Genomic DNA, 15402 nt, shown 5'->3' with positions numbered 1-15402 from the left:
AGAGAGGTCTTCACATACAAATATACTATCTCAGACATCTTTTATGATTGTGAGCACTCATTAAAATATGACATGCTAAAGAGTTGACGTTGGACAAGGAAGACAACGTAATGGGTTATGTTTTCTTACATCTGAGATAAATTATATTGTCATGGATCATCCAACATGATTGAGCTTGTCTTTCCCTCATGCTAGCCAAATTCTTTGCACCAAGTAGAGATACTACTTGTGCTTCCAAACACCCTTAAACCAGTTTTGCCATGAGAGTCCACCATATCTACCTATGGATTGAGTAAGATCCTCCAAGTAAGTTGTCATCGATGCAAGCAATAAAAATTGCTCTCTAAATATGTATGACTTATTAGTGTGGGAGAAAATAAGCTTTATACGATCGTGTGATATGGAAGAAATAAAAGCGACAGACTGCATAATAAAGGTCCATATCACAAGTGGCAATATAAAGTGATGTTCTTTTGCATTAAGATTTTGTGCATCCAACCATAAAAGCGCATGACAACCTCTGCTTCCCTCTGCGAAGGGCCTATCTTTTAATTTTATCTCCTACCTTGCATAAGAGTCATGGTGATCTTCACCTTTCCTTTTTTACATTTTATCTTTTGGCAAGCACAACATGTTGAAAAGATCCTGGTATATATGGCTAACTGGATGTGAGTTTTCATGAACTATTATTGTTGACATTACCCTTGAGGTAAAACGTTGGGAGGCAAAACTATAAGCCCCTATCTTTCTCTGTGTCCGATTAAAACTCCATACCCATAAGTATTGCGCGAGTGTTAGCAATTGTGAAAGACTATATGATAGTTGAGTATGTGGACTTGCTGAAAAGCTCTTATATTGACTCTTTCTTATGTTATGATAAATTGCAATTGCTCCAATGACTGAGATTATAGTTTGTTAGTTTTTAATGAAGTTTATGATTCATACTTGAAATTGTGATTAAATTATTACTCTAGCATAAGAGATCATATGACAAGAATTATATAAGTTGTTGTTCTAAGAATGATCATGATGCCCTCATGTCCGTATTTTATTTTTATCGACACCTCTATCTCTAAACATGTGCACATATCTTTCGATTTCGGCTTTCGCTTGAGGACAAGCGAGGTCTAAGCTTGGGGGAGTTGATACGTCCATTTTGCATCATGCTTTTATATCGATATTTATTGCATTATGGGCTGTTATTACACATTATGTCACAATACTCATGCCTATTCTCTCTTATTTTACAAGGTTTACATAAAGAGGGAGAATGCCGGCAGCTGGGATTCTGGGATGGAAAAGGAGCAAATATTAGAGACCTATTCTGCACAGCTCCAAAAGTCCTGAAACTTCACGGAAGTCATTTTCAGAATATATAAAAAATACCGAGCGCAAGAAGTTCCGGAGGGGGGCCACACCCTGCCCACGAGGGTGGGGGCGCGCCCCCCTGCCTCGTGGCCCCCCTGGTGGCCCTCCGATGCCCATCTTCTGCTATATGGAGTCTTTTGGTGAGAAAAAAATCATAAGCCAGCTTTCGGGACAAGACTCCGCCGCCACGAGGCGGAACCAATCTAGGGCTCCGGCGGAGCTGTTCTGCCGGGGAAACTTCCCTCCGGGAGGTGGAAATCATCGCCATCGTCATCACCAACGATCCTCTTATCGGGATGGGGTCAATCTCCATCAACATCTTCACCAGCACCATCTCTTCTCAAACCCTAGTTCATCTCTTGTATCCAATTCTTGTCTCTAAGTCTGAGATTGGTACCTGTGGGTTGCTAGTAGTGTTAATTACTCCTTGTAGTTGATGCTAGTTGGTTTATTTGGTGGAAGATCATATGTTCAGATCCTATATGCACATTAATACCCCTCTGATTATGAACAGGAATATGCTTTGTGAGTAGTTATGTTTGTTCCTGAGGACATGGGAGAAGTCTTGCTATTAGTGGTCATGTGAATTTGGTATTCGTTCGATATTTTGATGAGATGTATGTTGTCTCTCCTCTAGTGGTGTTATGTGAATGTCGACTACATGACACGTCACCATTATTTGGGCCTAGAGGAAGGCATTGGGAAGTAATAAGTAGATGATGGGTTGCTAGAGTGACAGAAACTTAAACCCTAGTTTATGCGTTGCTTCATAAGGGGCTGATTTGGATCCATATGTTTCATGCTATGGTTAGGTTTACCTTAATACTTTTGTTGTAGTTGCGGATGCTTGCAATAGAGGTTAATCATAAGTGGGATGCTTGTCCAAGTAAGGACAACACCCAAGCACCGGTCCACCCACATATCAGATTATCAAAGTACCGAACGCGAATCATATGATCGTGATGAAACCTAGCTTGACGATAATTCCCATATGTCCTCGGGAGCGCTTTTCTCTATATAAGAATTTGTCCAGGCTTGTCCTTTGCTACAAAAAGGACTGGGCCACCTTGCTGCACTTTCTTTACTTTTGTTACTTGTTGCTCGTTACAAATTATCTTATCACAAAACTATCTGTTACCTATATTTTCAGTGCTTGCGGAGAATACCTTGCTAAAAACCGCTTATCATTTCCTTCTGCTCCTCGTTGGGTTCGACACTCTTACTTATCGAAAGGACTATGATAGATCCCCTATACTTGTGGGTCATCATGGGGTGTTGGTCCTTGGGGCCTAAGATTGTTGACTTCCCTTCTACCATGGAGGATCGCCGGCGAATATGCGGAGCCGCGACGCCGCGGCGTGCAGCGACTCATTTCAGTGAGATAGCCTGTGTGGCTCCCTGGGGTCTTCATTGTAATTTTCTTCTTTGTGGGGTGCTAATTGTAATTGGTTGGGCTTCTTAATAGATTTGAGGGCTTGTTCGCAAAAAAAATAAAGAATTGAAGGCTAGACCATATTTCTTCTTAATTCTTAACCTCCGCAGGAAAGCTATGACTGATCATTTAGATAACCCATAATGCAATGGTGATAATCTCCATCAAAAAAGGTACATTGAACTTGCTTCTAAGATGAGCAAAAGCCTTAAAGGTTGATAGGTTTTGTCTTCTACTAGGGCTGACAAAATTCCAACACATTTGAGCAAATATACAATCCCAAAACATATGAGGAGGGTTTCCTCTTGTGGGCATTGTAGAGTGGCACAGTTGTAACTCGGAAGCACAAATTGGTTCCTCCTCAGCAAACTTATGTTAAGTCTGTCATGCAGAATCAACCAAAAGAATAGTTCAAGTTTAGATTGACAAGAACTCTTCCAAATTCAGTTAAAATGAGGGGGCAGGGTTGAGAATCAATCAATACTTTGTAGGCCCTATGGAAAGAAAATTATCAATAACCCAAATGTAACTCCAGGTATCAGTCAAGTGCATGTGTTCTTCTGTTAAAACCTTTGCACAAAGGTGCTCCATTTGAATAAATTCCTAATGAGCACGTCTATACAGAGGCAAATGGAAAAGGTCCTTGTGAAATTAATCTTCATTAATAAAATCTACACTCAGGTTAAATCCTTAGCAAATGTGACAAGAAGAGGTGGAAAAGGAGGAGGAGGACGGGTGACGGATTGGACAGTTTTGCCAGTGAGGAGATCTGGCTCGATCCATATTACGTCTTCGACCGTTATTTCCGTGATGAAGATGACAAGGGCAAGGGATCCGTCGGGAACTTTCTCGATAGCCATATAATTCATAGCTAGTAGAACATGCCGATTTTTGATAGTCTGATGTCATATATGAACTCCCCTATGCTATGTGTGTTGATCTAGATGAACTATGTGTGTTATTTTAACATTGCATAACACTGTATGGATTTGAAGATTTGCTAAGTGAGGGAGACAATTGTGCACACGGACATTTGAAAGGTGACCTGTCATTGTCCGCGAACGCACTTAAAAGCGTATGCGGATATTTTGGGGCTCACTTTTGCCTGCTCCGGTTGTAGATGCCCTAACTCCCTACATAACTTATGTTGGGTTGGTTCATATCTTTTGTATATAGATATTTCCTTCTGTGCTTTTTTTCTTTTTCAAGCTAGCTTTGAATGAATCTTTATCTACATCTATATCTATATTTGTACATATATCAATATAATCTATATCTATATTTATCCCTACCAATATAAAATGTCTGAAAGGGGTAGATCCAATTATTATCGGCCATCAAATCATGAATCCAACGACCTAGATTACTTCAATGGTGAGCACTCAGCATGTTTAGCATGCAATTAATATCTTGCCAAATATCAAAGTCTATGATAATCATGTAATTAACACGTAAATAATATCCTACCTAATATAAATATGCAATTAATTTCCTCTCTAATACGTATTACAACGTGGATTCGGCGTACACATTTACTGGTTAATACGAAAAGACCCAAAAGGACGGATCCAGTTAACCTCAGCCATAAAATCATTACAATCCAACAATCTAGATTGCTCGAATGGTGAGTATTCAACATATTTAGCATGAAAGTAATATCATCCTAAATATCAACCTCTATGCTAATCACAAAATTAGTGCATAATTTTTTTTTGTGAGTAAATTAACGCATAATTGGTATCCTACCTAATATGAACGTGCAATTAACCTTCTTCCAAATATTAACGTGCATTACACGTAGTGTTCAAAGAAAGAAAAAAAACGTGCATTGCATGTACTAGTAACAACAAAGCCACTTCTGCACCGATGGTAGTAGTATATCTCAATCCACCTTCGAAAGCTCGTAAATCAGCAAAGAAAATTGTTGCGGACACGTTGGTACCCAAGTGGCACAGACATTCCCCGAACAACGAACTCAAACCCAGAACCGCGGAACCGGACGAATGCACGCGCCTGCCATGGGTTTCTTCAACTCCTTTGACGCGCCAAAGCCCCCCACACACACCGTCACGTATTCACGTCGTCGTCTTTACGCCCCATACGCTCCGGGCTGCTATTTAAGCCCCCCGGCAGACCCTGATAGATCGACAACCTCATCAAGCGCACACAAGTCAGCAAGCAGCCAAGCACACCACGAGTCACAGCCAGTCAGCCACAGCCAGAACCAGCTCGATCGTTGATCCTGCACGCCATGGGCGACCGCAAGACGGCGTCGTTGCTGCCACTGCTCTGCCTCTTCTCCCTCCTCGTCGCCGCCGCGGCGCCGCGGTGCGCGGCGTACAGCCCGCGGACGCTGTTCCTGGTGAAGCCCGACCCGATCGTGCTCCGGGACCACGGCGGCGCGCTGCTCACGGGGAACCTCACGGTCAAGGTCAACGTCCTCTACTACGGCCGCTTCGCACCGGCGCAGCGCGCCGTCGTCGCCGACTTCGTGCGGTCGGTCTCGGCGCCGGCCCCGCGCGGCGCCGCCGAGCCGTCCGTGGCGTCCTGGTGGCGCACCGTCTCGCTGTACCGCGGCGGTGGCGCGCGGCTGAGGCTCGGCCGGGAGCTCCTCGACGAGCGCATGTCGCTGGGCCGGTCCCTCTCGCTGGAGAACGTCACGGCGCTGGCGAGGGGCGCGGGGCACCACCGCGGCGCCATCACCGCCGTGCTCACGGCGCCCGACGTCCTCGTGGCGCCCTTCTGCATGTCCCGGTGCGGCGCCCACGACCACGCCACCGCCGGCGCGCACGGCAGGGCGAGGTACGCGTACCTGTGGGTGGGCAACCCGGCCCAGCAGTGCCCCGGCCAGTGCGCGTGGCCGTTCCACCGGCCGTCGTACGGGCCCCAGGCCCCGCCGCTCGTGCCGCCCAGCGGCGACGTGGGAACGGACGGCATGGTGATCAGCCTCGCCGCGCTCCTCGCCGGCACGGTGACCAACCCCTACGGCGACGGGTACTACCAGGGCAATGATGCAGACGGCGCCGGGCCGGAGGCCGCCACGGCGTGCGCCGGCATCTTCGGGAGCGGCGCCTACCCCGGCTACACGGGGAGGCTGCTCGTGGACCGGGCCACCGGCGCGAGCTACAACGCCGTCGGGCTGAGCGGGAGGAAGTACCTGCTGCCGGCGCTGTGGGACCCGACCACGTCGCAGTGCAGGACGCTGGTGTAGACGCCGTGGGAGCAGGCAAACTGGATGGTCTCGCACTCTCGCTGCATGAGATCCGGAGGAGAAATAAATGCCCTCCTCCATTTATTTTTCAGTCCATTGTAGTAGTGTAGTTCACTTTGTTGCATTTACTTGTTTGATCCGTACCCGTTGCAATGTGTTTTCCGAAGCAGCAGAGGTTGTATTGTACTCCGTGTGAGTTGTCATGCATCGCAGTATGCGAGTATCAATGACTTTCCATGCATGTTTATTTTCGGGGGAGCTTCTGGACACACTGGATGTTGCTGCTGGTGCTATTGTCTTTGATAGAGAGGCGATTAAAAATCCAAACTTCACAAGTTCATGCCCGAGTGGACGGCGAACTATCGAAGGAAGAAGACGATCGATATGATTTCCAATGTAACTTTTTACATATCGTTTTGTACTCCCTTCGTCTAAAATTACTTGTCCAAAAAATAGATACAAATGGATGTATCTAGAACTAAAATACGTCTAGATACATTCATTCCTGCGATAAATAATTTGAAACGAAGGGAGTATCGAAGTCCTCCTTCCTCTGTGTTGTCTATGATTTTCCTTCGTAATATCAGATATATAAGATAGAAAAGCATTGGATTCAGCTGACTGATCCTTAGTTAATCGCACGATCTTTTGTCATGTAATTATGAACATTTTTAAAACAAGGATAACTTTTGAAATTATGAATATTTTCTGAAAATGCAATCATTTTTTGAATTTTTCAACATAATTTTGAACACGGGACCGTTTTAAAATTCAGAACGATGTTTAAAGTTCCCAAACATTTTTTAAAACAAGTATAGTTATTGAATTTTTGAGCAAAATTTTAAAACAAAAATAATTTTTAAGTTCTTTTTTCAAATGTGAACGTTTTTTAAACATCTTTTCAAATTTTTGAGTTTTTTAAAATAAAAAATAGAAAAAGGAAAAAAAGTAAAGAAAATCACATAAAGAGAAAAACCGGGTTAGGAAACTTCTAGAGGGTTCCCAAATTTGGTCAGGAACCCTCTAGTTACTCTATATTTTATGTAACCCCAGTTGTATCCGTGAGGACTCTCTTGTAATTATCCTTGATGAATAAAGCACGACATTCTCTCTAAAAAATAGGTATTGTAGTCACCTGTCCTAACTACAAATGGACCGGCTCGTTTACTTTGTTTCGGAGACCTCCTATACGGTGCCTTTGCGCACTGGCGCTGACTTGCAAGATTAGCTGGGCACCAAATAGGGTTGTGTTTCGCCCAGAATTTCTAAAAATAAATCATTGATACAAAAAATATTCATACATTTCAAAAAAAGTTCGTCAAAAGTAAAAAAATAACGTCCGAGAATTTCAAAATGTGTTCCCAAAATACTCATCGATTCAAAAGATGATCAGCCGTTTTAGCAAATGTTTGCGAATTTGAAAAATGTTTAGGAATAAGAAAAATGTTCACACATGTCAAGATGTTCATGACTTCGAAAAATGTTCCCATATTAGAAAAATGTTCATGATTTTAAAAAGTGGTCAATAATTTGAAAGATGTATGCAAAATGAAAAAAGGAAAAGAAAAAGTAAATTGTTCATTATTTCAAAAAAAACCATGATTTCTAAAATTGTTTATGAATTTAAAAGATGTTCATAAAATAACAAAAGGAAAAAAGAAAGAAAAATAAAATAAAAAGTACATAAAAAATGAAAAGAATGGGCCAAAAATAAAAGAAAGAAAAAACCAGAAGGAAAAACAAAGAAAAAGAAAAATTCTAGGTAAGTTAAGATTCTAGAACTTTCTAAAAACCGGTGGGAGAAAATCCACCAAGGGTCGAACCATACTGAGGACATGTGCACGAGAGGGGTACACTTAGGCCTACACGCCAAAGTGTACTGGCTGGAGCACGTATCCAAGGTTACCCGCAAGGGTCACTTTCTTCGAATGCGAGTGCGCCCAGCCGCCGCCAGGTGTTGCATTAGGGCGGCCCCTTTAGATTTTGTTCTTTTTATTTCTCTATATGCATTTTCAAGTTTTAGATGAGTATTTTTATCCTTTTTTGGCCTTTGTCATTTTTCCTATGTTTTTGAGTAAATATTCTTTTATGAAAAGAAAAAAACTTGTGCTTCCACGAGAAGCACATATTTGTTTCTTGATGGAAGCACTCGTTGAAGCACAAATTCACTTCCGCGAGAAGCATAGTTGTTCTTCTTGAAAGGGAACAATAATGTTTTCATGAGAAGTATAGATTTACTTCCGCGCGTGCTTGTCAAAAAAAGGTTGTGCTTGCTTCTCGTGAAAGCACACATTTTCTTCTGTGAGTTGTGCTTCTCGGAAAACGAAAAAATATGTGTTTCCACAAAAAGCATATTTTTGTTACTCACAGATGTATTTCTTGGGGAAAAAATGTGTGCTTCTAAAACTGAAAAAGGTGAAAAACCCGCAATCGTGCTTCGGGCTCCCATTTTTTTCTCTGTTTTATTTCTTTGGTTAAGGATTTTTTTCATTTTTATCAGACTTTTTTTATTCTAGGTTTTTTGGTTTTTGTTTTTCTTGTTTTTTACTAAAAGAAAGTTTGTAGGAAGTTATTACCATTCGATCTAGTTTCGAAGATCTCGACGCAAGAAATCCAACGGTTAAAATGATTCGGCATTTACGCATGGTTGAAGAAATATAATATTTGATTAAATGAAGCTAGAAATAAAACACCCAGGTTGCGACAAGTGACGTACAGTGTGCCATTTGTCAGCACATGAGCTACCTCTTAACTAGTGCTTTCGCCAGAGCACTCTTATCTTTTTTTTAAGCAGTGGGAGCACTCTATCAAAGAGCCGAAAGGAGGACATCCCATCCTTCCAGTCTGGCCCAAATGCTCTTACACGGCCCAAGGGAAGCAGCCATTCCCTTTCCGCGTGTCACGACTCTTCTCCTCCGGCGTCAGTGCCTGCCTCCCCCAAGTATCCCCTCCTCACCGACCCAGAGCAGAGCTCCCCGCCCGCGATCCCCCGCCACCGGCAGCCATGTCCAACCCCGAATCGACCCCCCAAGCCGCCGCGTCGTCCACCTCGCCTCCCTCCCACGCCGGCCACATCCACACCCCGCTCTGCCGCTCCTGCGGCGCGCCCGCCGCGGCGCCCGCCCCCGCCCCCTGGACCGGGGACTCCCCGCCGCCCGCCTACCGCCCCATCCGCATGCCGGCCATCAACGCGCCCACCAACACCGCCGCCATCGTCCTCTCCCCGGTCCCGCAGCCCCTGCCGGTGCCGCCCGCCTCGCCGCCCTTCGCCTTCCAGGCCCCTGCCAAGCGCATCGCGTCCCCCGACGACATCGCCCGCTTCAAGGACTCCACCCACGGCCGCCACTTCCTCGGCTTCGTCGCCTCGCTCTCCGCCTCCGTGCACGGCCGCAAGCTCTCCGACCCGCTCCCCTCCCCTCCCTCCCCCGCCGTCTCCGCCCTCCTCGACCTCATCTCCGCGCTCTCCGCCTTCGTCGCCTCCACCCCGCCGTTCCCGCACAGCTCCCGCTACGGGAACCCCGCCTTCCGCCTCTGGCACGAGAAGCTCGGCGACTCCGTCAACGAGCTGATCGCCCCCATCACAGCCACCGCCGCGTCCCCCTCGGACCTGGCCGGCGCCGAGGTCGAGCTCGCGCCGTACCTCCTCGACTCCTTCGGCAACGGCACCCGCATCGACTACGGCACGGGGCACGAGACCAACTTCGCCGCCTTCCTCTACTGCCTGGCCCGGCTCGGGCTCATCACCGAGCCCGATTACCCCGCCGTCGTGCTACGGGTGTTTGCTTCCTACCTCGACCTCATGCGCACGCTGCAGGACACGTACCTGCTGGAGCCTGCGGGCTCGCACGGCGTCTGGGGGCTAGATGATTACCATTTCCTGCCCTTTGTGTTTGGGGCTGCACAACTGATTGATCACAAGTACATGAAACCCAAGTCGATCCACAACCCGGATATCTTGGAGAACTTCTCGAAGGAGTACATGTACCTGGCGTGCGTCATGTATGTGAAAAAAGTGAAGAAGGGGCCCTTTGCGGAGCATTCACCGATGTTGGATGATATCAGCGCGGTGCCGAACTGGAAGAAGGTGAACAGTGGGCTGCTCAAGATGTACAAGGCTGAAGTGCTTGAGAAGGTGCCCATCATGCAGCATTTCCTCTTTGGCTCACTTATCAAATGGTATGGATCCTGAACACTCTTTAATCATGGTGTAATTTTATCTGATGCAAACTATTTGATCCTGTTAGTTGATATGTGAATCACCTATCTAGGAAATAGATGAGGGAATAGTTAGTGCTTCAGTTTCTCTCCCAAGTAAGCTTCAAAGTAGCACAATGATTTTCAGAGCCAAGCTAGTTCTAGTAAGGGACTCCATTCCATAGCCGTAAAACGTAGAATGGTAGAAGGAAGACATTTACAGGCTGATGTACAACATGGGATTACGTGACAACTATTTGCCCCCCTACTGAATATCAGCCATATTGGGAACTCTTAACAGATTGGATCCTTATGCAGATTTGAGTGCTATAATATTAGTAAGAGCAAAGTGCTACAGAAAGTTTTAAGACCTGCAAGAACAACTTGCCTGAAATTGTTTCTGTACGTGTTAGGTTGGAATACAAATTGTTGTGCGCACGTGCTGTAATATTACGCTATTTCCACATTGAAACCATCTTATTAAAGTGGATAAACCTCAGTTGATCCAATGCTGATTTGACTTTTAATCTATGTTAGGGCGTATTTGACAAATTAGTTCCAAGTCATTGGTCATGCAAACCTATGGATATGATTGTCAGACTACAGCAAGAATGAAAATGTGTCAACATGTTTTTATTCGTTAAAACCTAAAACATGTCTGGAAAAGTGATTCTGTTAGTCCAGCAGACTTCGTGATTCTTTGGATGGATTGCACTCTTGGAAGTAGAGAAAATTCCCTTGGAGCCCTGTAAGTAGGGATGACCGGAGCCAAAACTTTCCGGATTTTTGACGGAAATATGGAAATGGAGAGGAAATGCAGAAGCGGGAACAGAAATGGAAACGGAATGGCGTTTTCCGGCTGAACAGCCTTGGAAACGGAAATTCCGTTTCCGTAAATACAGAACTTTCCCTTTTTCCATGGCTACGTCACTCAGTTCAGCACTCAATAAAACCCATATTAGTACCTAACTTAATCCCCTTCTACATTTCACTATCCCCAGCAAGCCAGCCCACACGCCTCCTACCCATCTTCGCTGCAGTGTATAGGTGCTTCCATGGTTTTTTTTAGACAAACAGGGCAGCCCAAGAACCCCCTGGTTCCATTGATAGCAACGAAACCAGAAAGTAGCAGGTTGAAGGCCAGACCTTATTAGATTGAAGGTTCCAGCAAAAAAGAAGAAAACAATACAAAACAGCCACTAGATTGAGCATAACAGACTCAATGGGGTGTGGCTGGTTTAGGAGATCTTTGTTTGTAGTAGTCATATAAATTGAAATAGTTCGCCAGTTTGCTTGTGTTTTTTCTCAATTGTTCAAGGGTCTTTTAGTTCCGGCGAACATCTGGTTTTGTATCCACGTCCGCACCGTGTTTCCTTTGTATTCATTTTTGGTAGTATCTGTTTCCGTATACATTCCCGGGATTTTTGTATTCATTTCCACTTCTAGAAAAAATATGAAAACAAATGTGGCAGCACTCAGGTCCTACCGTTCTCTTCCCTACCTGTAAGCTGATGCAACCTTTGTTTCAGTAGCTAACTCTGTCACCATGCTAAAATTTCTGCTCTTTTTCAGGCTACATTTATTACTTTTATGATACAAAAAAGTTGACCGGAAAAGTTCTGTTCTCCCCCAGTCTTTTGAAAACTCTCATCTACTCCCTCCGTCCCATAATGTAAGACGTTTTTCAACACTAATGGAACTTTGGATACATTGATGTAGACTATTTCTGTCGAGAGAGCAGTATAATTTCGCTGTTGTGGTTAGAAAAAAGTCCATTTTACTACCCTGAACAAAGTTGGTGGTTCACATTATCCCCCGATCTATTTTTCTGCTCGTTTCACCCCCTAGACAAACCCATACCGGACAAAAGACCCCCTGGCTGGTTTACCTGCTGGTCAAAGGTTGTATTTGACTAGTGGGCTCGTGGTGGTGCGCCGGGGCGGCAGAGGGCGCGGTGGGCCGAGCGGCTGGTGCCGCGGCGCGGCAGCTCAAGCACGGCCGCATGCACGCGCAGACTCCATGCGGAAGGAATCTGTGCAGGAAGCCCCAGACGCGACGCACGCGTCCTGTTCTTCCTCGGCTCGAGGTGGTGCGCCGGGGCGGTGGAGGGCGCGGCAGGCCGAGCGGGTGGTGGCCCGGCGCCGCGGCTCGAGCACGGCCGCATGCACGCCCAGAATCCCCGTGGGAGGAATTGGCACCGGATGCCCCAGATGCGATGCACATGTACTGTTCTTCCTCGGCTTCGACCGACGTCCTCGTCGTCGATGCGCTCCACTCTGGCTAGCCCAGCGGCTCTTCTTCCACCATAAGCTCTGCCTTGACCTCGCGCAGCTTCCAGACAAGTACCCGTCAACCCATTCGGCCTCGAGCCACCTTGCCCCGATGCCACGCTACGGCCGCCGCCTCCGGCGACCATCCCGTCGTCCCCGTACATCCCCTGCACCCATCTCTCCGCCTTGCATCTCCTGCGGGATCTTCCCGTCCTCCTCGACCTCCCATCATTCCCCGCTCACCTCTCCAGTGCCGCCCAAGGCCGGCATCGCCGTGCCGACGCTGGTAGCCAATGCGGATTTGAAAGAAAAAAAGCGTTGGGGCGAGCAGCAGTGCAGCAGGTGACAGCGGCTTGAGACACAGCGCTGCATCAAACTCCGCTGCCTTGTCCAGAGCGCATCGCCGATGTGCAGCTGTACCGCCGGGGTCACGTCGGCCTCGCGCCTCGGCCCCTCGAAGATACAGGAGTTCTACGCATCAGCGTTCTGCATCGACCCCTCGTCCTGCTTCCTCGCACGCAGGTCTCCTGAACCGGCCTCCCCCGCAGGCCGCCTTCCTGATCTTGACGCCGCCAACAACGAGCTCTCCGGTGAGCTCACGAAGTGCTCGGCGGAATGCCAGAGAACGGGATAAAAGAGAGATGGTAGGATGACAAGTGGGCCTATGTCAAATTACACACGCTAATTTCCTGTTTCAGATGACAAGTGGGCCCCACCCGCAGGTCAAAACCACCATTGACCAGTGCCACGTCAGCTGCAAGTTGACACAAACCACCCAGGGGGGGGGGGTCTTTTGTCCGGTATGGGTTTGTCTAGGGGGTGAAACGAGCAGAAAAATAAATCGGGGGGTAATGTGAACCACCAACTTTGTTCAGGGTAGTAAAATGGACTTTTTTCTTGTGGTTATAAAGAAAATGCTATGACCGTGGATTATAAGCCACGGCAAATACCAAACTAAGCCTTAATGTAAATATCTCTCCTAGCATGAGGAAAGAAGATATCAGCTAGCTATCAATGTCCAGATGCTCTTTTAGCACGTGCTGAACTGAAGTTGATGATATGAGTCAGTACAACAAACAAAGAAAATAATTGAATAATCTTAGCATTGCCCTCCGTCTTGGAACTCCACGCTGATATCCTCGATTGCATTCACATTCTTCTCATGACATCAAGATCAATCATTTCATGGTATGATTTTGCATTTTGTGCATTCTGAACACCAATTTCCTGTACGGGTTGGTTTTTGTTTTAGTCTGTTTTCTCAAAAGGGCTATTTCTGAGTTCTGACAGTCAGTATATCAGTTGATGCAAGAGTTGATCTTTGTCAGTGAATTTGTCTATATACATCCATTTTGATGCTGTAGGTGAATGTGATACATTGTTCTCTGATTGTGTTGTTGCATTACCACACACACACTTGTGCACACACACGCCCTGGTTTTCTGCAGATTTTGCATTCTTCAGTACTGGTATGCATCCTTTTAACTGGGATGCATATATTGCACATTGGTACGCTTAGGGTCTGCTTCAGTAGACAGATGACAAAAGCAGACCACTAAGATTGTGTATCACATTCTCTGATGTGGTCAATGACTCAGTGTAACATAGGTTGTGTGAAAATATTAATACGCAACACCGGTGAAAATTACTTAGCTTCACAATCACAACAACAAAATGCCACTCTCAATCCTCACGACTCACAGTACCCTTTATTATACTGGAGCAACGGAAGGTAGACTTTTCGTGATATGTAATAGAGAGAAACATTCAGTATAATGTGGGAACCTTTTTTTGTGCCAATTAACTGACGTTAAAAATAATAATCAACCGACCAGTAATTGCAGTTCCACTTGAGATGGATTTCCGTTGCTTGGGTTTATGAGAGAGCACATTTTAGCTCTTTTCGTAATCATAGAAATCTTTCAGATGTCGAAAGTACAAAAATACTGTTGGTACGTCTTGGTAAGGACCACCCGTGTACCTTTACAAAACTACTGTTGGTACATCTTGGTAAGGGCCACCCGTGTACGTTCACAACTCTACTGTTGGGGCTACCCTTGTACGTTTACAGTATGTCTCTACTTGATCACCGCAGTTGTACATGTACGGACGTACTGTTGTCACTGCATCGTAAATTAATGCTGTCCTCAACATTTTGGGCCGTGTGATGTGATGTAACAATAGGTCTTTTGCGTTTTCCATTTTCTTCAGGGAGGATTGAGCTTGATGATCTCCCCGCGGTGGAGGCCGATCTCCAGGACAGACACCACACCACACCATGCTCTGCGAGTAACGAAGTACCCCTCCTCTGCGACGCAACAAAGACTGATGCACAGCGATGCTGCTGGCTCCATGTCAGTACAAGACGGACCCTAGGGATGTTCACTTTCCATCTAGGGCAATGGGCTTGTGGCTAGGAGATGTATGCTTTCTGCATGCTAGTGCAGTGTAGTGTAGTGTGTAGTGCGTCGGTTCATCGCACCGCTGCTGTGTTGCTCGAACTCTGGGACCTGTCCCTATTCACCTCTGCATTTCACGAGGACAAGCTAGTTGTACCACCTTTGATGAATAATAACGCCCTGTGTCGAGGCTTTCGATGTAGATTACTGGAGGGGAACAGTTTGTTGTTGTCGCTGCTGTTGTGTTTCCCTGTGACTGAGTATGATTATGCCGAATGTGACCAAAGCTGCCTGCCTGTAAAGCTATGCTCACCTAATACGTGTGGCCCGTGTGAACTAGCGGCAAGCGCACCGGTGAAAATCTGAATGTCTAACCACCACCAGCTCGCACCTGTTTGTCTCGTCTGGAGCCTGATGGGGTTGATTCCTTTTGCATGTGATCCTCCTGCAAGCGGCATCGAGTGACTTGCTCGAGTAGATAATTGCATGCGTGTGTCCTACAATCCAACTGCTAACTTGATGGTTATA

At 46.2% G+C, this 15402-nt stretch overlaps 2 protein-coding genes across 2 annotated transcripts; both read left to right on the top strand.

Moving 5' to 3' along the window:
• The first annotated feature begins 4962 nt into the window (after positions 1-4962).
• LOC125519677 (protein EXORDIUM-like 2) lies at positions 4963-6262 on the top strand. Its single transcript, XM_048684407.1, has one exon. It carries the CDS (start codon positions 5052-5054, stop codon positions 6009-6011), a length of 960 nt encoding a protein of 319 aa, XP_048540364.1. The 5' UTR covers positions 4963-5051; the 3' UTR covers positions 6012-6262.
• Positions 6263-8914: 2652 nt separating this feature from the next.
• LOC125519676 (serine/threonine-protein phosphatase 2A activator) lies at positions 8915-15160 on the top strand. The gene is made up of 2 exons (XM_048684405.1): positions 8915-10187; positions 14687-15160. Exons 1-2 carry the CDS (start codon positions 9016-9018, stop codon positions 14694-14696), a joined length of 1182 nt encoding a protein of 393 aa, XP_048540362.1. The 5' UTR covers positions 8915-9015; the 3' UTR covers positions 14697-15160.
• Positions 15161-15402: the final 242 nt, after the last annotated feature.

This window comes from Triticum urartu, chromosome 7, assembly GCF_003073215.2.
Source record: "Triticum urartu cultivar G1812 chromosome 7, Tu2.1, whole genome shotgun sequence".
Lineage (NCBI taxonomy): Eukaryota > Viridiplantae > Streptophyta > Magnoliopsida > Poales > Poaceae > Triticum > Triticum urartu.
The sequence above is the reverse complement of the archived record's forward strand: the minus strand, read 5'-3'. Positions and strand labels throughout refer to the sequence as shown.